General features: G+C 34.8%; 1 protein-coding gene across 1 annotated transcript; it reads right to left on the reverse strand.

Moving 5' to 3' along the window:
- Positions 1–4,974: 4,974 nt before the first annotated feature.
- LOC133185285 (heme transporter FLVCR2-like) lies at positions 4,975–15,921 on the reverse strand. The gene is made up of 11 exons (XM_061320400.1): positions 15,870–15,921; positions 12,563–13,146; positions 12,248–12,389; positions 11,136–11,273; positions 10,811–10,878; positions 9,273–9,376; positions 8,089–8,199; positions 7,704–7,809; positions 7,355–7,466; positions 7,124–7,167; positions 4,975–5,383 (listed from the first exon to the last, which is right to left on the reverse strand). Exons 1-11 carry the CDS (start codon positions 15,880–15,882, stop codon positions 5,282–5,284), a joined length of 1,524 nt encoding a protein of 507 aa, XP_061176384.1. The 5' UTR covers positions 15,883–15,921; the 3' UTR covers positions 4,975–5,281.
- Positions 15,922–22,989: the final 7,068 nt, after the last annotated feature.

Here is a 22,989-nt window from a genome sequence, read left to right on the forward strand (position 1 = left end):
ATATATATATATATATATATATATATATATATATATATATATATATATATATATATATATATGTCAACCAAGGTTTGTGCAACCTTTAATTAAAAACTTTTTAGCTTAGATAGTCATACTTGATAGGTTGATGCATCTCAGATAGTACCAGTAGATGACCCCTATTGACTCTTAAGTTCAGAGAGTCAATTTCATTTCCATGTACACTGCCCATAATAAAGGCTTGTGCACCCTATAATGTATGTCCAAAGGGAAGGGGGGGGGGGGGGGCATAAGTGTTTCACAAACATCTCTTGTTAAAATTTGTGTTATGCAACCATAGAAAATTTAGCAGTTAAGTTTTTTTGTTCAGATTTATTTAGAATAGTGTAATTATTGTACCTTCATTTTTAATGAATAAATGAAAGATAGTCATTTTACTAAAATTATATTTTACAAGGAAGGATAAAAAAGCTGAAAGAAATACTGAAAATATTCCAATATAGCCACATCAAACTATTCTTTTCATCACTATACATATTTCCATTGTACTGGTGTAGACAAAACAATAAATTTTACAAGTTTCTTTATTTTATTTACATTATAATTCTAAATGCATGTAAGTCAGCAGCACTAACTTAATTTGCACTGTATAAAAAAAAAAAGAAGGGGGGGGGGGGCTTTTTTCAAACGGTCTTGTATTTCAAATGAAATGAACAAACTTTTGGCATATTTTTTTTTATAGAATAATATTGTTAGCAATTCAGTGTTTAAAATCATCTTTGAATTAAAATGCATAAAACCAAATATTCAAATACATGTGACTATTGTATAATTTTTCAAATAGTTGCCATTTTATCTTTCAATGTTTAAATATTTGTTTCGAGTTTCATATCATCACAGTATGATTTCAATGTTTTATCTATTTCAATTATCAATTCCTACTGCATACACAAGTATTAAATTTGTTTAAAACCACATAATATAAGTACTGATGTTCTTGACCTCTTCCAACTGAAAAATACTTTAAAATCATCTTTTTTTATTCTTTTTCTATATACATGTATATTACGAAAGCCCATTGAGCTCATTTTCGTAGGTAAAAAAGAAATATATTTTTCGCGTTATTACGCGTAACTTTCGCGAATAAACGCGTAACTTTCGCGTTATAACGCGAAACTTTCGCGAATAAACGCGTAACTTTCGCAAATAAACGCGAAACTTATCGCGTTATAACGCGAAACTTTCCCTGTAAAACAGAGACATTTGCATAAGTCTACAGTTTGTTTTACTTTTTAATGATCTAGTTTATTCATTACAATGAAAAAAAAAGACTATTTTGAAGTTGGATTATCACAAGCTGAATTTTTATGTTTTCTCGCCATTGAATGTGTCTCTCTTCTTTCTAAATCTTTTTGACGTCACATTTTGTCTTTCTCAATGCTGTTCAATACAAGTGTTGAAGAGTATAGTAGAGGAGCGAAAAATACAAGTCTAATTTTAATTAGATTGGACACTCTCTATAGAATTTGAAATAAAAGATCTCAGAAAATTGACAACAATGAGGTAAATTTGTATATTACACGGAACAATTGTGTCACATCACATGAGTAACCTAATGTGAAAATTGGATGACAAATATTCGTATCAAATGATTCATCTCCAATAGACTCACTGTAGAAATACAACATTGTATTTTTAAGGTTGCACCACTTGGTCTTACCATTACTTACGAAAACATTGACAATTTATTTAAAGAAAGCAACGAGTGGAGATCTTCCTGAGAAAAAAATTAGTCTAAAGAATTTCTTGGATTCAACAAGTGAAAAACAAGAAAATCTTTAAAGAAATATTCATTTGATTAATTAGTAACGTTTTGAGATTGAATGAAAAATCAACACTAATCTATCCATTTCTCGCATCAATTCTCATTTACATCTTCTGAAGAAATGTCATTTATAAATTCATAAAAGTCCCCCTCTGCGTTCATGTTTCCTATCTGTCAGTCAAGATCACAGGTTCCTGAGTAACATGACTATATATGTATTATTTCGCGTTATAACGCGAAAGTTTCGCGTTTATTCGCGAAAGTTACGCGTTATAACGCGAAAATTACGCGTTTATTCGCGAAAATTTCGCGTTATAACGCGAAAAAATATATTTTTTTTTAGCTCACCTGAACGAAGTTGGGGGAGCTTATGTAATACCCTCGGCGTCGGTGTCGGCGTCCCAGGTTAAGGTTTTTGGAGCAGTTTTCTTTTCAAGTACTTCTATGGCCTATATTAGTCAGAGATGCATGGAGGATGCATCTAGTGTGTTTCATTGTACCAGTCAAGGTTTCAGATGCTGCAATTTCAGCTAAAGAATGACCAGGTTAATGTTTTTGGAGCAGGTTAAAGTTTTTGGAGCAGGTTAAAGTTTTTGGAGCAGGTCTCATTTCCAAGTAACTATAAGCCATTATATTGACCAAACTTGCATGGATGATACATCTAAGGATGCACACTACTGAACTTGCTTCGGATGCTGGATCTGACCTACATTTTTCGGATGAGTGACTAGGTTAAGGTTTTTGGAGTAGATCTCATTTCCAAGTAACTATAAGCCCTATATTGACCAAACTTGCATGGATGATACATCTAAGGATGCACACTACTTGACTTGCTTCGGATGCTGGATCTGACCTATATTTTCCGGATGAGTGACCAGGTTAAAGTTTTTGGAGCAGATCTCATTTCCAAGTAACTAAAAGCCCTATATTGACCAAACTTGCATGGATGATACATTTAAGGATGCACACTACTGGACTTGCTTCAGATGCTGAATCTGACCTATATTTTCCGGATGAGTGACCAGATTAAAATTTTTGGAGCAGATCTCATTTCCAAGTAACTAAAAGCCCTATATTGACCAAACTTGCATGGATGATGCATCAAGGGATGAACAATCTCAAAACTTGCTTCGGATGCTGGATTTGACTTACATTTTCTGAATGAGTGTCTAGTTTTAAGTTTTCAGATAAGTCCATTCCCAAGTAACTGCAAGCCCTATCAGACCAAAATTGCATAAATGTTGCATCTAGGGATGCATACTCCTAGATTATTAGTTTAGTGTGGGACTTTGCCTTACTTAAAGACAACATTCGTTGAGGTGAGCTCTGTAATCTCTGATTACCTGTGTTTATCTACGGAAATGAGCTCAATGGGCTTTCGTAGAATATAAACAGAGTTAATTTAGTAAAATTTTATTTTACCCACATCCAAGATAATATAGTCACACACAGACCAAGTACCAAACATGACACAAAACCACAAAACCTTAATTTAAAAATAATGTATAAACGACATCAGTTTTACTGTAACAGAGTAAATAGTACATTCATTGGGTGGTTGCAATTTTGGCTGTATGGTCACTACAGCTGTTGCCATACATTACATTTACATTACAAAAGATTTTTATTTTGGAATTAAAATATATGGCACAATCAAAATTCTCCTCTCTAAATCTCCACAGAAATATGTTGTTATATCATTCTTTCAGTTGATCAGCATATTGATCAAATGGATCTCAGGCGCGAATCCAGGATTTTTTTTTTTTTTTTTTGGGGGGGGGGGGGTTTACCCCAGTCAAAAAAAATTCCTACCCAGAAATTTCGAGACCAAAAAATCCATTTCTTAAACGTGAAAAAACCTATTTCGTGGTGGTGATGCTGGGGGGGGGGGGGCAAAGTCATTTTTTATTTGCTTCAGTATATACGTTTAATACCTCTGAAACTTCGGGGGGGGGGGGCGGACCCTGAACCCCCCCCCCCCCCAAATCTGCGCATGGATGTTAAGTCATCAGAAGATGACTATCCAAAGTAAATTATATACAAATAAAAATATCTGAAAGAAAAAGAATGGAGCAGTCTATACTGGTGTTACACCCACACAGGGAACGCACAACATGGCAGGGAACATTCTATGTATCAATTCTGCATGTATTGAGGCTTTGACCATTTATAAATGACGATACATGGTGTTCTGTAATCCTGACAATGCGTGGCTTAAAAAAAGTACTTCTTTTGAGAGTGTGTCTGCTTCTTTATACACAGTGACTTTGTCCAACAGAAATTTCACACAATCCCAGAGAGGTTGATCTTATTCAAAAGACCTTTGCACATGGACAAGACACTTTCAGATCATAATCATTGAATTTTTTTCTCAAGAGACTCGGGTGATGCAAAAACGGTAAAAATTTCGGGGGGGGGGGCTGCATGGCTCATAATTTTTTATAGTTATTATAATTGATAGTATTAGATTTCACAAAATTACCAGTTTCAGAACCTTATTCATGTATATCAAATAATGTCTGGTCCAGCACAAAAAATATTGTTTCGTTCTTCCTTCCTGATTATGCACTTGCGCAGAAAACATACTGTGGTCAACTCCCATGAATTAATTAGAATATCGACAGAACAAGAATTTTTTGACAGAATTAAAAGAAAAATAATCAAAATATCTTCCTTCTTGTGCTCTGACTTAGTGCTATAAATAAGTCATGTGACGACATAGACGACATGCAGCAGTACTTTGTTTTCGGCACGTAAACATTGCATTTTGCTTGCTTTACAGCACATTTGAGTTTGTCTCAGTTCTTTGATAAATCGATACAAATGACTGGGTCTCTTCAACTAAAAGGTTTTATTATGGAGCGAAATGGAAGGCTCCTACATGCATAACCTCCCCCCGAACTTCATGGGAGGTGTAATTATGTGACATTGACCTTGGAGTTTGACCAACGTTTGCAAAAATTTCCCCAACTTTAACCTTGCCCATAACTTTTGAACAGTTGGTACCAAGGCTTTAATATTTTACATGTGAATTCACCATGTCAAGATTTTTCCATAGGTGTAAATATTTTTCCTTGACCTTGTAGATTTACCCATTTATAAAAAAAAAAAAAAAAAAAAACACCCTTTAACCTTGACCATAACTTTTGAACAGTTAGTATTAAGGCTTTCAGATTTCACAGCTATATTCCTTGTGACGAGACCTTCCTTTGGGTACCAGAAAATTTGACCTTGGAGTTTGACCTACTTTTGAAAAACTTGAAAAAATTGTTTGTTATACTGTCATAGGTTAAATCCAATACTGCCATTCAATACTACTAGCACCTTTTTGCGTTCAGATACATATTAAGACAAATTAATATTGGAGGACTTGATAACTCGAGATCATGACGCTTTTTTCTCTTTTGATTAGACATACAGCAGTCTAGACCACCAGTGAAAATGATGATACACAGAACACACATATAGATGATGTCACAACTGGTTGTCACAGTTATTGGGTTCCGCCATTCGGTATTTCTCGGAGTCTTTCTCCGATATTTCTATCTCCAAAACATTATCCATTTGCTCCAGTATCTATAAAAGAGAAGGAAACAAACATCTTAAGGACTATTACTCCATATTATATAACGTGTATGTACGTATGCCTCACACCAGATGGGTGTTCACAAAAAATGTTCTCAAAAGAATCTTGCAAAATTGAAATAGGGGATATTTAAAGTATTTTTTTCTTTTAATTCCCTTGTATTAGTAAATCAACATTATTCCCATTTCTGATGAAACTTCTTTTAAAAATTTCTAAGCTGATAAATCTGTTTTTGCTTTTATTTGTAGAACCTTCATGTGATCTAACGGGGATGTATAATTGGCCAACATTAAAAATACTGAAACATTTTAATAAATTAAATCCGGTTTAAATAATAGATAGATGATTTTCACGGCACGTGTTTTGAACTTTTATCAATGATTAAAAGTTGTAAAAATCGTCGTACATATTGCCAGTATCGTTCATCTATACATGCATGTATTAATGAAAACTCTGACGCTCCATAACAGACCTCCAGATGTAGGAAATCGATAAAAAAAAATCTAAGTAAAAATCCCGACTTATTAAGAAAAGCCTGGGCTGCATGGGTGAAGGACGCCATGAATGGTTTACATAGGAGGAAGGTACTAAATGTGTCTACGTGATTGAATAATTCCAGTGCAGTAGTCTACATAAATGTGTATGTTATAAAACTCTGACATAGATGGGAAACTCAGGCGCGGATCCAGGAATTTTTTCCAGGGGGGGGGGGGGGTTCCATCCCAGTAAAAAAAATTTCCACCCCCCCTAAAAAAAACCCACCTATTTCGTGGTGGTGAAAGCAGGGTCCAAAGTCATTTTTTATTTTAATTCCAGGGGAGGTCCGGACCCCCCCCCCCCCTCTAGATCCGCGCATGAAACTGAAATACATATATACCATGTGTTTTCTGGATTAACGTTGATCTCAAAATTGGTGTACTAAAATAAGTAAAAATGTGTGAAAGTAAGAAATTCTGGATTAAAAAAAAGTTTTATCACTCACAAAAAAAATATATTACGTGCTTCACACTTTTATTCAGTTTGTGAGGTACAAAGGCATGAGTTTACACATCGATAATTTAGGGGAAAAAAATAACTGCCATCCTATATATTAAGGTATTCAATGTATAACGACCATTTTTTGTACTAATAAATGAATGGTCCGATTTTTAAATCATGGTAGCTAGCATTTCGAAGGTGTTATTAAACAAAAATACTCCACCAAAGGAATTTACCAAGTTTTAACTATTGAACAATTAATTGTAACTTGAAGTTAACATTGAAGTCTATGGGCAGCGCATGTGTTATTAAAATATTGTAAAAAAGTAATTTGAATTTCATACAAATCTCTTGGTGAATATATGCATAAACTCTCTCTTTATAATAATATGAAATAAAATGAATCATTCACCATAGATATTTTGAAAAAATTAAAATTTCCTTCTTTTCATCAAGGGCGGATAACTCTTCAAAAACTTTTAACTTTGATTCTTGGGTCCGACAAAACGCATGTTACCCTCGAACACAGTCAATAATGTATATTGTATTTAAACAATGATACAATATAACATTCAAGTCCAAATGAAGCTGTGGTGTCCTATAACCTCGGCCTGATATATATTATGGCAAATATAAAGCCCCCGTCTTGTATAAAAAAAAACGTAATAGAATTACGTAGACAGGACAAGCACTATCTCTCTTGATTCTTGGAGAAAACTTTATAAGTTTCCATTACAAATTGATTTACAAACCTCTTTCCCTGCTTCCTGTCGTCTGTAATCAGCTGCAATGAATCCTGAAATGAAGCGAAAATTCAAATTTTCTGGCTATAGAGCAGACAGTGAAAACATTAAGGTGAAGATATGCATTCATTAAAAAAAATATTCAGAGGCTCAAAATTTTAAAACGCTTTTTCCTCTGCCCTTATTTATGTGAGAAAGTTTTGAAATAAGTCCACGGAAGCCGGTGAAAAAGTACTATACCCGTGCATATGGTTCCCAGCAAAAGTGTCCCTGATATTAAGAGATTTGAACCGAATGTCCCCACTTTGTTAATCATTGCTCTACAACCTATGGTAAGAATGATCCCAAAGAACTGCAAAATAAATAACTTTCAGTATAATTTAAATATTGTATGCAGAATTTCGAGATTTGGTACGTCCTGTATCAAATTTCTCACCTACATGTAGTTAATATCAGGAAAAGTATATTTAAACATATTTTCTTAATTATATTACATTCCTACTTTATTTATATAAACTACAACCCTAAACTTTTATTGTCTTTTATTCATTATATAATTTTATTTATTAGCAGGACCACTATTCTGTACCTGCGCAGAAGCATTCAGTAAACCGGAAGACGTTCCTTCCGATTCCGGGTAGGTGATTTCGGCGGCAAATTCAAAACCAACGGGAAGGTACCCGGTCATAAAGAAGCTAGTTACATCAACAGAAATAATATTTAAAGTCATTCTGCTTTTAAATTACTTATGCTGCCATAATGAATTTGGAAGATTTTTTTTCCTACGAAAATATTTTTATTTCCTTTGAAATCTCAATATAGATCAAAAACAGTTTCAACTAATAAAAATGATAATAAAATTATAATGTATACAACTAGAGGTCAGAAACAATATCTACCAACACATTTTATTCAAAAAATAATAACAAAAAATTAATGATAAGAATATCTCTTATAATTTATTAAATTCTTACCCTAATGCCCCTGCGCATAAAAAGACAACCCATAAAAGGTCAACATCAAGGGTAAAGGTGAAGGCTACCATTCCAGCCATGGACAGGAAATATATACCAAACGTGGTACCCCTGCATTATTATAATGCTAAGGTATTAAGGATTCTTTTGAAGAGCATAATTAATTTATTTAAAAACATGTCAGTTTCACTCAGAGCACCTGATACGTGTATAAATTGTATTATAATACATGTATAGGTGGCACATACAAAATTAATTCTTGACAGTATCCTCAATTAGATCATTATGAACACGAGGCCCATGGGCCACATCGCTCACCTGAGTAACTTTGGCCATGCTGTTCTTTACCAATTTCCCCCCCCCCCCCTTGTAATACCTATTGTGGCCCCGCCCTATCCCCGGGGGTCATGATTTTAACAATTTAGAATCTACACTACCAAAAGATGCTTCCACATAAGTTTCAGCTTTTCTGGCCCAGTGGTTCTTGAGAAGAAGATTTTTAAAGATTTTTCCTCTATATTTCAATGTAAAAATTGGATTCCCTATTGTGGCCCCGCCCTACCCCCGGGGGTCATGATTTTAACAATTTAGAATCTACACTACCCAAGGATGCTTCTACATTAGTTTCAGCTTTTCTGGCCCAGTGGTTCTTGAGAAGAAGATTTTTTAATGACCCCACCCTATTTTTGTCTTTTCTTGATTATCTCCCCTTGTAATGGGACTTGGCCCTTTATTTTAACAATTTAAACTCCCCTTCACCCAGGGATACTTTGTACTAAGTTTGGTTAAAATTGGCGCAGTGGTTCTTGAGAAGAAGTTGAAAATGTGAAAAGTTTACAGACGGACGGACGGACGACGGACAACGGGTGATCAGAAAAGCTCACTTGAGCTTTCAGCTCAGGTGAGCTAAAAATTGGTTTCATCTTCTCTGACTAAAAGCCACCTGAGAAGTCCCGAATATCAGACTAGTAATCAGGCAAACTTCCTTTTTTTAGAATAAAAATATCCAAAAAAGGGGGAAAAAAAATTAATCTTTCAGTCCATTTTTACCCCTGGAATAGTGTACATTTAATCTGTATTGCAAGCATTTGTAGCATAAAGTATCCAGGATAAGCATTACATTTTTTTATGATAGACAATTGTACATATATGATATGCGTAATCAAAATCAATCCGTAACATACTTGTATGTCCTGGTTTTGTCGAGCCAGATTCCGGCTACAATTGACCCTCCTACTCCGGCTATTACAATGGTCAGACCAATCTGTCCAGCACTCTCTTCATGACCCTAGCGATAAACAGAAACGTCCATCTCAAAATGCATCTCCGATTTTTAGCTCCATCCTATCCCCAGGGTCCATAATTTAAAATGAATCCCACTATTTGTGAATGCTTGCATATTGATATAATTTAGTGTGGCCCTGCAGTTATTCCATGTTAAAACTCTTATTTTTCTATTGTAGCCTCACCCTATTGTAGCCTTACCCCACCCCACCTCACCCAAGGGGACGTGATTTGAACAAACTTCAATTTTGCACTTTCCTGGAATGCTTGCAAATATGCCTATACACGACCCTACTCTAGTCGCCCGCGTGGCGCAGTGGTTAGAGCGTCTGCTCTAGAGTCGCGGCGTAAGGAATTGATCCTTACGTCGCGGGTTCGAATCCCACTGTGGGACGTGGAGACCGGTCCTTCGGATGAGACCGTATAAACCAAAGTCCCGTGTCGCAGTAGGTGCTGGCACGGACAAAAATTTGCAGCTCTCCATCGGCAAGTGGTGGCATCTCCATATGAGTGAAAAATTCTCGAGAGAGACGTTAAACAACAAACAAACCAAAAAAAACGACCCTACTCTTTTTGAGAACATTTTTTAAAGGACTTGTCTCTGTGCATTCCCACATGTAAAACTTAAATATCCCTTATTGAAGCTCTACTCTACCCTTTACCCCGAGAAGGGAGTAATTGATGCTGCTTGCATATCACCATCGACAGCATGTCTAATCTTGATAAAATGATATTTCCTCTTTTTATCGGGATCAGTTGAAAAATTCAATTTGGATTAGGTGCTATAGTCCTTGACCAAACCCGACTCCGCCATCAATTCCAACAGGAGGTTAAGTTCGTTCGGATAAAAAAATCTATTAATTCCCCGACTTTTTTGGAAACGTCACATTATTCCAAACAAAGCATTGTTTCATATTAGACAGATGAGGCAGTCCAGTATTTTGACAAATGAGCGATGTGTTTGTATGTTTTCATTTTCTTTTTTTTTTCCGTTGTAGGACTTCAACCTCTTTTTTTTATTTTATTAAAGTTCAACGCTCAACATAATAATAATGAAAAGCCAGTCAACATTTTTATGCTTTTTGATAAGAAGTCTTCGGCCTAAATAGATAAGGGTCTCGTAAATTATTGCCTGTTGCACGTCTATGACAACTGAACAATAAATGTACATACACGTCTTTTAAAGATTACAATGACGTCTAATCATTGTATCATTTATGACCATAACTCGTACAATTTCAATATCGCTTTGTTTAATTTCTTGACTATATCTCAGAATATTTTTTTCCATCTTTTTCCTTAAAAAAGTTGCTGTTGTATTTGACTGTCTCTACGAAATTTAGGTAGTAAACGGTTGCGGTCTCGCAAACTTGCAAATTTTATCAGAGTCCTTCAGTAAATATATTTGAATATTGAATGAAAAATCTAATGTTCTTACCGGAAAGTAATCTAAGATGATTGGATTCAGCAACGTGGAAATTGCATAATAGCATCCCGTATTTACACCTGCAGAATATAGGATATTACACGTGATATAAACTTATTGTTAAAAGTGCCGAATACAGGATGTTTGAGAATTTCTCATATATTTACAGAGAATACATATATCAGACTAATATTTTCTCGTGTTATCTAGATATTAGAGAATCTTTCTGAAAAAGACTATAGCTACAATCTTATTAATATATCAACAAAATTGGTTTACAAAATAAACTCGGTTACAGTTCTCTGTAATCCAGAATAAATGAAATTCCCCGGCTTACCATACGTTATTGTGAGGATGTCAAAACCAATATTCTTGAAAAGGTTGAGGAGTGATTTCCCGTAATGCTCTTCGTGGACATTCTGTAGAGCCATCATTTGGGCCTTGCTCGGGGGATGATGAGGTCTCTCCTTAAAAACTTCCAAATATTACATACTCAACATTTTTGTGTCTACAATTACGGATACAAATTTTCAAAAATCCTTATCAATGAGCTTGCAAGGAAATGAAATTTACTGTTCCAAACTTTTGCTACTAGCAGATGCCTGTCCGTCCAATTTCCACGTAACACTTTGATGTCTATTTATCACCAAACTCCTTTATCATTTACGATGAAATTTTATGTATAACTCCTTACGACTTTAAGAAAATTCCCACTGATTTTAAGAAGGCTGGGGGGTCAACAAATTAACCACAAATTAACCACCAGATTTAACTTAATTTTTTAGATATGATATCTTAAGCTGTCAAATATCATTTGGCAAAGAAAAATTTCAAAAATTTTAGTTTTAAAATTTGATCATTTTCTATATCTTCATATGGAGCTCTTCTTCTAAAGGAGATCAATGTAGTCTAAAAATGGCCACAACCCCCCAGCCTCTTTAAGGTCAAGATCAAAGACCAAGATAAAAAAATTCAAACAAAGCATTAAATAGTTTCCAGGTGATGACTATACTTTTCTTTTAACCTTTGCAATGTTACTTTAGATGATGATTTTCTTTAATTTACGAAAGACTCCTTTTGATTTTGAGGTCAAAAGATGAACGGTCGAGGTCATTACTCTATATTCAATGCGTATAAAATGGTTTTTACATTCTTTTTTTTAGTATTATCTTTATCTAACATATGACCCGTATTGATTTTTGAGGTGAAAGGTCAAAGGCCAAGATCATAAACTTGTTAGATCTTCCACCATTGTCTCATGCCACAAATTTTTTGTCCACTCTATTTGAAAAAAAAATTGGACACAATTAAAAACTCGTGGCTTGCGACATTGCTCTCTTAGTGCGCACTTTTACACCGGAGGGAGGAAAGAAAAATGATAGCTTTATATATAACTAATATAAATTACTTCTGACAATAAAATTATGTTCAAGTTTTGAAATGACTTACTTATTATAACTAAGATAAGTAGCAGAGTCATGTAACCAGCTCCTCCATAAAACATAATGCTGAGATCGTCACCGATTTCCTCCAGTGGTTCGCTGTTCGGGACTAAAATAGGTGGGACTAAAAATCCAATCGCAACGCCTACCTAAAAGTCAAAGGATTAAAATGTACAAATGTATCATGGGATGGACAGAATTAAACTTAACATTCTTCAGCGAATGTTTGATTTGATATCGGCAAGTAGTACCTTAAGCATGGCAATAGACCAGGAAGTTTGATACTAGTATTATTTTATGATTCATCTTTTTAGAACAATACCTGATTTCCGAATACTCCAAGAGAGGTAGCTGTTGAAACTTCGTTGGGGCCAAACCAAACAGCTGCAATTTTGGCAGGAAGTCCAAGAATAAAGATTTGCGCAATAGCGCAAATAGTCTGAGCAAACATAAGCACTGGAAAACGATCAGGGGAAATGCAAGCAACCTTCAACCACGCCCCAAGAGCGTTCAGAAAAGCCCCAGCAATGGCGCAAACTCGAAGTCCTTTCTTATTGAGTAAGAAAGTAGAGGGGAATATAAGTGGAATGTAGGCTAGCATGTAAATCATAGATAACCAGTCCACGGTTGTCTCCCTTTGGAATCTGTCTTCCGGAAGACTGGCATTGTAATACTTTGTGATGATGTTCGCAATGATGTTTAAATGGATCCACTGATAAGCGTTACTCATGGAATAGAGGCAAAACAGGCTTACAATCACCCAACGTCTTTTGTACACTTTTGTTGTAGGAGAACCTTTTGTGTCGTGGTCTGTCCAGTTTTCATCCGGTTCTTTTTTCTGGACCAGAATTGGTTGACCTTGGGGTCCATTATCAAGTTCAGGAAGACTTCGGCTGAGCGCATTACCTGTAGACATGAAGAAAACAACGTGTTGCAACTCAAAAACAATAAACTGTATCCACCAAACGCAGATGACGAGAACAATTATAGATCCAGAAGCAAAAACATGGCTTTGTCAGTATAACACTCTGCATTAACGTGCGGAGAAATATTACTGAGATATGGGGCTGATAAAAGTGTAAGGTCAGAGATAGGAGGTGACTGTCCCCTTCACATAGATATTCGTTTTGTTATGGTAACCCCGGGAGGTCACATGGTTACAAAAAAATTAGATGTTAATGACCACTACTGGAAAATAAGACCAAGGTTTTTATTTTTTTTTTCTAATTTGTGCAGCGTTGGTCGTTTACAATATAATAGAAATGCTTTTAAAAAGACAATGCAATCATGACCTCTAAATCAAGACAATCACATTTAAACTAATAAGTTTAAACTAAAAACTCTGATGAAAGTTAATTTGTGCGATGAAACTCGTGTAATACAGTTCGGGGACAATCATATTCTTGTACCCCTTTTTCATTCTATGTAATGTACATCATTCACATACAGCTATAGATGAACACCAATATCTTAATTTATGAATTGGATCAATGATCGGTCAAGTCCAGACCCTGATACTTTGACCTTGCTGTAAAGAAACTTAACAATATATATTCTTAGTAAATTCATAACATATAAAAGTCGTCATCTAGTATAGATGGGGTGGCGTGAAAATGATTGTTTTAAGTATATGTGGACCCCACCCCCACCCCCACCCCACCCTTCACACACACACAGCCAATAAAGGCGGGAAAGGGGGTAATCCTGACCCTATGTACATGTATGATGATGTGCATGTCAAAATGTTAGTATATCTTGTGAAATCAATACATGTACAATTAAACGGAATTTCTTCATATTGGTTCTATACTGATATTGGTTTTTCCTTGTATCGGAGGGTCTCTTTCCAGATAGAATATTGATCGGACACGGGAATACACCGTTATACATGTAGTATATATCTACAACTGTAACTACGTTATTCTCAAAGCCAAATTTAAGAGCACCGGCCGATGCGGATCCATGGGTACCGGTACTAAATGAGAATCATTAATGTGTTTAACAACTATTAAAACTTGAGGTACTGTGAGCACTGAGCGAAAGTGAACAATTTTTCGTGATGATTTCATTTGAGTATCAAAAGTATAGTAATTCATGAAACATATTTGTGTGTGTATTCAAAAAGTAGCTTTAATACATGCAGAGTGTGTTTGAGTGTACATCATCGTTATATAAACAAATATTCATACCGCACTGATCATTTTCTGCAGTGATTTGTGCATAAATATTGACCTTTAGTTAACCTTGGAGTTTGACCCACTTTTGCAAAATTTTACCAAACTTTTAACTCGGCCATAACTTTCGAATGGTTGATGCTAGGATTTACATACTTCACATGTATATTCCTTGTAATAAGACCTCATCCAGGGTACTAACATTAGTGACCTTGACTTTGGAAATTGACCTACTTTTGAAAAAAACTTTAACTTTGGCCAAAACTTTTGAACGGTTGGTGCTAGGACTTTACACTAATTTCACAGGTGCATTCCTTGTGACAAAACTTTTCCGTTTTAGACTTCACGATCTTGACCTTGGAGTTTCACTTGCATTTGACAAACTCTAGTACAGGCACCTGAAGCGTGGAAAATATAATCATAATCTATCCCCCTCCCCACCTAACTTAATGTAATAAAATAATAAGGGTCTTTAAGCCAATTACACAGAATGACATACAAACGGAATTGACGGAGATTCAGAAATCACATATTATAAAGAAAATAAATAATCCTTATATTTTATTAGTTAGGTGGGGTGGGGGTTGATCCACGCTTCGGGTGCCTGTGGAGCTAGCTTTCGTGCGGGGGCATCCGTGTTTCAAAAACAAACCTTGTTTCGTAAAATATTTTTATTACAATTCCTTATTTATTCATATACTAATTATTATTTTATTACTATTTAAATATTTATGCATTTTTTTTAAAAAAAAAATATTTTGAGAGAGCTTATCATTCAAAGAACGTTTACTACGTTGAACTTTTTTCACACGAGTTACGTCCCGTCATGATGGTGTAACGGTTACATTACGCGCATCTATTATCTGGCACGAATATTAAAGAATATGCATGTGTTTTGTGCAATGATTCATAAAGACCTTTAATTTAAAGAAGCTAATAAAAAAAAATAAAAATATACATTTGAACTTTGAAGGATTTTATTTAACTACCTGTTCGATTTGGCAATATTTTGCTGGGAAGGGTACTGAAACCATTTAGGTGTAAAATAGTATAGGGGGAGGGGGATCATTCAGCGATCGCTTAGAACAACTAGTTAAAACTAGAATGAACCAGTTTCACAATCTCCCCTAGTGTCGGTTTAAAACACATTCATACATACTAGAGATGACATTGAACTGAGTATAAGTTAGTGGCGGATCAAAGATCGACAAGGCAAAATTCGGATTTATTCAGCAGGGCGAAGATATTTCATTTAGCATATTTACACAACACGGATGTGTTCATTATACATTTCCTTCCTAATCCTGTACATTAGTATTAAATCAATAAAAAAGAAAGAGAAATATGTAAAACGAACTTTATGTAAATATATAAAATATTGTCATTAAAAAATAAGGATTACAAAATATAGAAAAACATGCAATCACAGAGCTGACACTAGTTTCAAAAACTTACGAAATATAGCCATGCTCACAACACCGGGTTCGATGTACGTTTGTTGTAGTTCCTAAATCAATTTGTATTTGTTTGTGTATGGAAGCCCAGAGGAAACATTTACTTAAAGGCAGATGATACAATCAAACTTTTATATATATTAAAAAAAAATATGAAAATAACAAATAAAATCATGCTTATATTATATAAGTAAAATAAATAAATTTAACCGCATAGATTTTATTTATTTATTTGCTCAGTTTCACATTAATGTAATTTTGTTGTAAAGATTAATAAGGATGATTGCAGAAAGATAGAACATTGAACATCATAGAAAGTTCACAATGTCTTAATATTTTAGAAACTAAATGAAAACCCGCGCAAGCGCGGGAAATTGAATTTATACCACTACCGAGAGAAAATATTTTGTAGTTTCTACTGACAGCCTACAGGCTTATATAGCAGGAAGAAATACTTTCTTCAAAATCTCGCATGAAGTAGATGTACGTCTCCACCCCCCCCCCCCCCCCCCTTTGTAAAAACTTGAAAAATAACAATTTCATTCATTGACGTTTATCGTGAAACCTGTTATACTATGTTATAGATATAATACTTCAGATGTTCTTATTTCATTTCCGTCAAGGATTAAAGCAGCGAATATGCACATTTTACTGATAAATTGATTTGGGGGGGGGGGGGGTAAAAATTCACAGGTATACTTGGGTCTTGGTTTATAAATATGTTTGTATACCTTATTGATATGTAAAAATGTACTTTACTTTTTTTACATATCAATAAGGTACATAGGTACATGTACATACATATTTATAAACCAAGACCCAAATACCTGTGTAAAAATTAGCTTTTAACGCCTTATGAATAGGCCGAGTATTTGATACAAACGACTATATTCAGAAAAAAACCCTGAAATGTATTGATTAATTTAGTAGGAAAACCTACTACTACATACATGTATATGTAATAGTCTTTCGATATACATGTATAAATATATTAACATCTTATAGTGTTATCAGTGATTTACTACATGTATTATTTCAATGAACCATTCACACAAAAGCTTTTCTTATGTTCACGCAGCTAAAATCGCCTCGTTTTTCTTTTTAACATCGGGCTCGATGCTATATGATGTTCTAGAAGCTTCCGTCAATATTAAGATGGGTGAATGACGAAAATAATTTGCACATTTCCCTTTTTGATCGGTTATCACAACTTATTTCTTTTATATCATGTAATCAAGTTTTGATTGAATAATTCAGTGATGACGTTTTATGAAATAAATAAACGAATGCTTGTTGTCAGTTTCATTAAAAATTACCAGTAACTTAGATCCGCCAACCGGAAACGCCACCGTACTCACGTTTTTGCTATTTCATGACTGTTTATAGAAAATGAAAATAGACTTTTAATTTAATATACGATACTTACAATGCGATTGAAATCTGAATATAGTTTACGGACATCATCTTGTATCTAATGTATTGTTAGAGAAGTAAGAACTCTGGTGCACCCGTTTCGGTGTTTATTTGCAAAATTTATTAATTTATAAGTATAGATTTAATATTCACATCATTTACAATTAAAATAGGTCAAAAAATATATACCAATTTAGACATCCATTTTTTATTTGCACCATCTGTCCTTAATGCAAGTTATAATCGATGTTCTTTAAAGGAGAAGAGAATTACGATCAAGAAATACTAGGTTTTTCCCTGTGAGGATGGGGGATCTTGTATCCCTCCATATGTAGAATTTTCTGGAGAGGGAATCAGATTAATTTGAGAATCTATACAATCTATAATTCAGAAGAAAAATAAATTGTGCATCTGCCATTTCACCCTTCTGTTCTAAGGTTCGCCACTCTCCCCACACTATCGGGGTTGAACGTATCAATTTTGTCCAGGTATCCGACACACTTATTTTGACTATGGATTCTACAAGCAAAGGTGGATCTTTGGCGGACCTTGGAGGGGGGTTGCAACTCCCTTTCCCTAGATTTTTCAGGTTGTTTATTAGGCTGCTTTTTGACAGCTCAAGCCAAACCCAATCACTGCCACCCCCCACCATCAAAAAAGTAAGGGTTTGCTGTGCGTACGTGTGTTTTGTGATTTTCTTTTTCTTTTCTTTTTTTTCTGAGTGGGATTTTTCGGACTGGAAATGGACACCTTAATAAGAAAAAATTCTAGATTCAGCACGGAGTTGCAAACCAGTCAATAAAAAAAGATGATTGTGAGATATTTTATATTAAGGGCAATAGCTATAGGTACATGTAGGTCTGTCTTTATGGAAGTATAACCTGATTATTAATTAAATACGTTCGTGAATGAAAAAAAAAATAAAATTCATATCTTTTCCTTAAAATCATTTACTATATTTACTCGTACAATAGCAAAGTCGAGATGATAAACCAATGATATAAATATTAATTTCTTTAAGCTTCTCAGTTTTCAAAATTTTTTGCAAAAATCGAAAGAGGAATGGGGACAAAAAGCTCATCAGAAATTCTATTATTTGAAAGATGTCCTAATAAGTTTTATTCTTATTTCCCTTTTATATATGATCAATTGTAATTTAACATTGACTTTTAATTGAAAGTGTCATAAATCACAAATTTCAAAACTGAATATTAGTATCCATCTAGCACATGTTACTCTCTCAACTCTGCTAAATTTAAATTTTATTAAAAGCTTGTCAAATCCCAAAATGACAAATAGCATTTATATACTAGTATATAAACACACACTTTGAGCTAAAAATGCACTGTTGTGTAGCATTTATATATTTACATACGCTGTTAAAGACGTGTCTTACGCGATATTTGAATTGACTAAAAATTTTATTTAATTTATCACTGGATATGTTGAGAATAAAGTATTAGAGCAAACATGTCGAAAATAAATGAGAAACACTTTAAAAAAAAAGTTGCCAATAGGACCAAAAATGATTTATTAAAATTTTACTTTTGCATAAGCTTGTACAAGGATGGCATTATATAATATAATGATGTTATTAAATTTTCTGAATGATTTTTATACCCTTCTCTTTTCTTATTTTATTTCTTTTTATGACAGATCGTGAAATATTACATGTTCTAAGGTGAACTACCGACCTAAATATTGTACAATTAACGGTTAAAGTACGTGGACTTTGTACTCTCGTGAACAACGGGCAATTTAATTAACAGTCATCATGTAACTAGATCAGTACAGTGGTCCGCTCGTGAATTAAATACAGTATAAACTTACTCTAGTGGGATTAGAATTGATACTATCTTTACAAGAGGAAAATTCACTATATCGCTCGGTCACCCGGATCTGTATGTATAATTACATTGTATCGACTGTATGGAATTGATGTTATTAGTCCCGTACCGGTGAAACCGGAGGGGACTATAGGTTTCCTCCGAGTTTGTCCGTCCGTCTGTCTAGCTGTCCGTTTGTCTGTCTGTCCCTCTAGCTGTCTGTCAGTCTGTTCGACTTGGTTTTCCGCACTTTTTTTTCTTAATTCTTGCAGATATTGATCTGATTTTTGGCAGTAAGTGTATATTAATGAGTTACAGATAAAGTTTGAATTTCGTTCCGTTTCATTGATTTTTGAGGGAATTACGGCCTTTTTAATTTGTAAGGGTTTTCCGCACTTTTTTTCTAAACGCTTGCAGATATTGAGCTGATTTTTGGTATGTGAGTGTATCTTGATGAGTTACAGATCAAGTTTGCATTATGTTCCGCTTCAATGATTTTTTGATGGAATTACAGCATTTTTAATGGGAATCAGATTACACTTGCCGGTAGAGGACTAGTATTGCTAATGCAATACTCTCAGAATGCTTGTTAATGAATATCTGTTATGGGCAGATCCTGTGGAAGGAAAGGGGAATCCGAAGATCCGGACACCCCACCCCCGTATTTTAAGGCTTTTCAGTGTTTTCAAGATAAGTCACCCGTCAAACTTCAGGTTTACAAAAAATAATACCTGCATCATTTACCATATTACTCTTGAATATATATTAGTAAAATGTCATGCATAAACATACTAGTACATCTCGGGGAAAAAATTCCGATTGGTTTTTAATCGTAATCATCATGATCATCACATCAGCATTGTAACAAACGATACATTACATGTAATCGTATTAAGAAATCGTGACGATCGAGCTCCAACTTGGACAAAGGTCACATTGAGATGTTGGGATGTCTCATATTTAAATTGAAAATGATGTCTATTGACCTTTTCTTTTTGTGAAACCACAATTCCATGACAAAATCTTACACAGATTTTGTTACTTTTTACCTATAATTAAAAATAAAACACCGTTTGCATATCAGTATCTCAAACTGCATACATGCATTAAATGAGTAGTTTCATGTTTTATCTTTGACGGGTCCGTACTGGAAAAAGTTAGCCCATGGCCTTAGGAACCGGGGGGGGGCACGGGGGGGCCGTGCCCCCCCTCCCAATAATTTTGCCGATATATAGATTACTATAGTAAACATAGATACTATATGCTTGTGCCCCCTCAATAAAAACGTTTGATGACCTTTTTTTTTTTTTTTTGCTTGTCAAGGAATTTTTGGTAGTGCCCCCTCAACTGTCAACTGAAAAATGTACGGCTGTGCCCCCCCCCCCCCCCCAACTGAAATTGCTTCCTACGGGCCTGTAGCCACTGACTTTCTTACATGTACCTCTTTTCTTTTTTTAAATAACTAGATTTTTTTTTCTTTTAGAATCAATGGCCAATTTATATTTCTCATCAGTGTTGACAGGCCAAAACATAACTAAAATCGTGACCATCCTCGATCCTGATGGTTAAATACAATCGTATCCTATTGCTTTGTTTATTCGTTTGATTAACGTCCCTTTGAGAATTTTTCACTCAATTGACGGTGGGGGCTGCAAATTTAGACCTGTACTCGGCACTTAAGGACTTTGAGCTGAGAGGGATCTTTTTCGTGTCAGCACCTACTGCGACAAAAGTATCTGCACGTACCCGATCGTCCCAAATCGGGGACCAGGATCGTTCTGATCGTGTCAGATCGCGATCCAATCGTAGACTCGATCAGGACAATCCTAAAGCAACGTATATAAAATAGAGTCTGAACTCAGATCTGACAGATCTTGTCACCTGAATTTGACCAATCATGACAATATCAAAAGAAAGCAAAACAGATCATCTGAGAACGCATCGATTCGTATCACCACGTATATCCTAACCTAAAATTCCAGAAAATGTTCTGTTCAAGTTTGCATTAAATCAGCTACTAATGGTTTTTCGTGCATGGCGTTCATATTTGATCGCACGATATTTGGAGCTGTGTTTAAAGGTTACTTCTAATTTCATATGTAATGATTTTTCTCGGTTACATGTACTATTTGTTGGATTTCTTGTGGAAATAACAGATTGATGTTGAAAGACAATTAAAGTTCGAATATCAGTGCGAAAAAAAAATAATGAAATTCAATACCGCCCAACAATAAGCTCGTTATATAGAGGTTTCTTAATAATGTTGTGAATTTATATATTATAAATGAATAAGCAGTAATCAAGGCTCAAAAGTCCATTGGAACAATACAAACTGGGAGCAGAGCAGATACAGACCTTTTAAGACATCAAAGTGAGATCAGGAGCCATGAAGCAGTAAGCATCCCCTGTCGACCGGTCACACCAGCCGCGTGCTCCTTGTCCTTGTGATCGGACAAACGGAAAAATCCGTAGACAATTCATTGTGAAAATAATGGCTTAACGATTTGTATTAAAAGTCAGTCAACATTCGACTTTACAATTATAGATTGTATTCGCTAACAGGGTTATTGTATCGACCATAGAATTTGCGAAATGTTGACTTTAAATGAGACTGTTGATATCCTTGTATCATCACCTTATTTGTCAGTAGCTTGTCCATTTTTAGAAACTGTGCATGCTTTTGCGTATCGAATCAATTGGGAGATATAAACTCTATATGAAGATGATGATGGTAAATTGCTTCATATACATAAATAAGGGAAGTTGGCGATCGAAAAGTTGAAGTCATCACGTTTATCATGAAGTTTTTTTTTTTTTGGTTGGTTATATTATTTCTTGATAAGATCACTGGCATGTGCCTAGCCTAAATAACATAGTAAGCATGCGCAGCTGTTCTGAAAAAGTCTTTTGTCCCCGCCCCATCCTCACGGCCAAGGGCTTCTGATCAAAATGTGTTGTTGTAGAGTTCGTATCAGAAACTTTTCGCTGACAATTTAGGGGTGTCCACTCTTAAAAAAGTGGGACCCCCTAAGACATTTGGAAAAAGATTAATAAATAGAAATAATAGGCTTTTACAGACCTACAGGCAGTGGTGATAAGGATTCGTAGGAGGGTGGCAAAGAACCCTTTTCCAGTCGATCCACTTGGATTACACTAACTGCTGTAAAGGTCGTTTCTGATTCCGATATTGTCTTCTCCATCTCAGTATATCTGTTCCTTAAACTGTGTCACTCAGTGGATTTTATATAGGTCCATATAGACATGACCTTTTTAAATAAGTAACGATAAGATTTCATACCACTGATGGAGGGGACAACCAAACAATGTTTGGGACAAATTATCTTTCCAGTGTCTCAAGTTCTTCACAGCTATTATCAGTCTGTAGGTTCTTAATTAACAATAAGCCGAAAAACGACTGATGGCAAGTTGAAGTTCAATTTATTCACCCAAACCAAAATATTGGTACATGGGGTACATTAATAACATATATACATTATATACAGAACTGGTCAGAGGTACATATACAAAACAAAAAACATGACAGAAGATTGAGGAAATAAATAAATAATATAAGAGGGGAAAATATATCAAGGAGGACAGACAGCATCATTAATTTTTAAGATAAACATACATAGTTTTTTCAGCATTCTTTCATTTTGAGTTGACATTAGTTCCATGAATTTAATAACATTCGATCTGTGGCGAAACTAGAATTTCGATTTCCTATCTTGTATTTGCAAAAGTTGTTTCAGATTCACTGCTTAGACGCTTGTCTTCAACACGTTTTTTCCGACTATACTTAATACACCCACTGTAATCGTTTACATACTGAACAATATCTGTTTAATAATTAATACTATACAGCACTTTATTATAACTACT

This window comes from Saccostrea echinata, unplaced genomic scaffold, assembly GCF_033153115.1.
Source record: "Saccostrea echinata isolate AGI-Se365-2 ecotype Australia unplaced genomic scaffold, CSIRO_AGI_Sech_v1 ptg000012l, whole genome shotgun sequence".
NCBI classification, from domain to species: Eukaryota; Metazoa; Mollusca; class Bivalvia; order Ostreida; family Ostreidae; genus Saccostrea; species Saccostrea echinata.

Bases quoted from the DNA above. Each gene is read 5' to 3' on its own strand.
- LOC133185285 (XM_061320400.1), bottom strand. The intron at 9,377-10,810 runs GTAAGAACATTA...GTTTATCGCTAG, and splicing joins TCATCTTAGATTACTTTCCG to GGTCATGAAGAGAGTGCTGG. The intron at 5,384-7,123 runs GTTTGTAAATCA...TCTCTTTTATAG, and splicing joins GACAGGAAGCAGGGAAAGAG to ATACTGGAGCAAATGGATAA.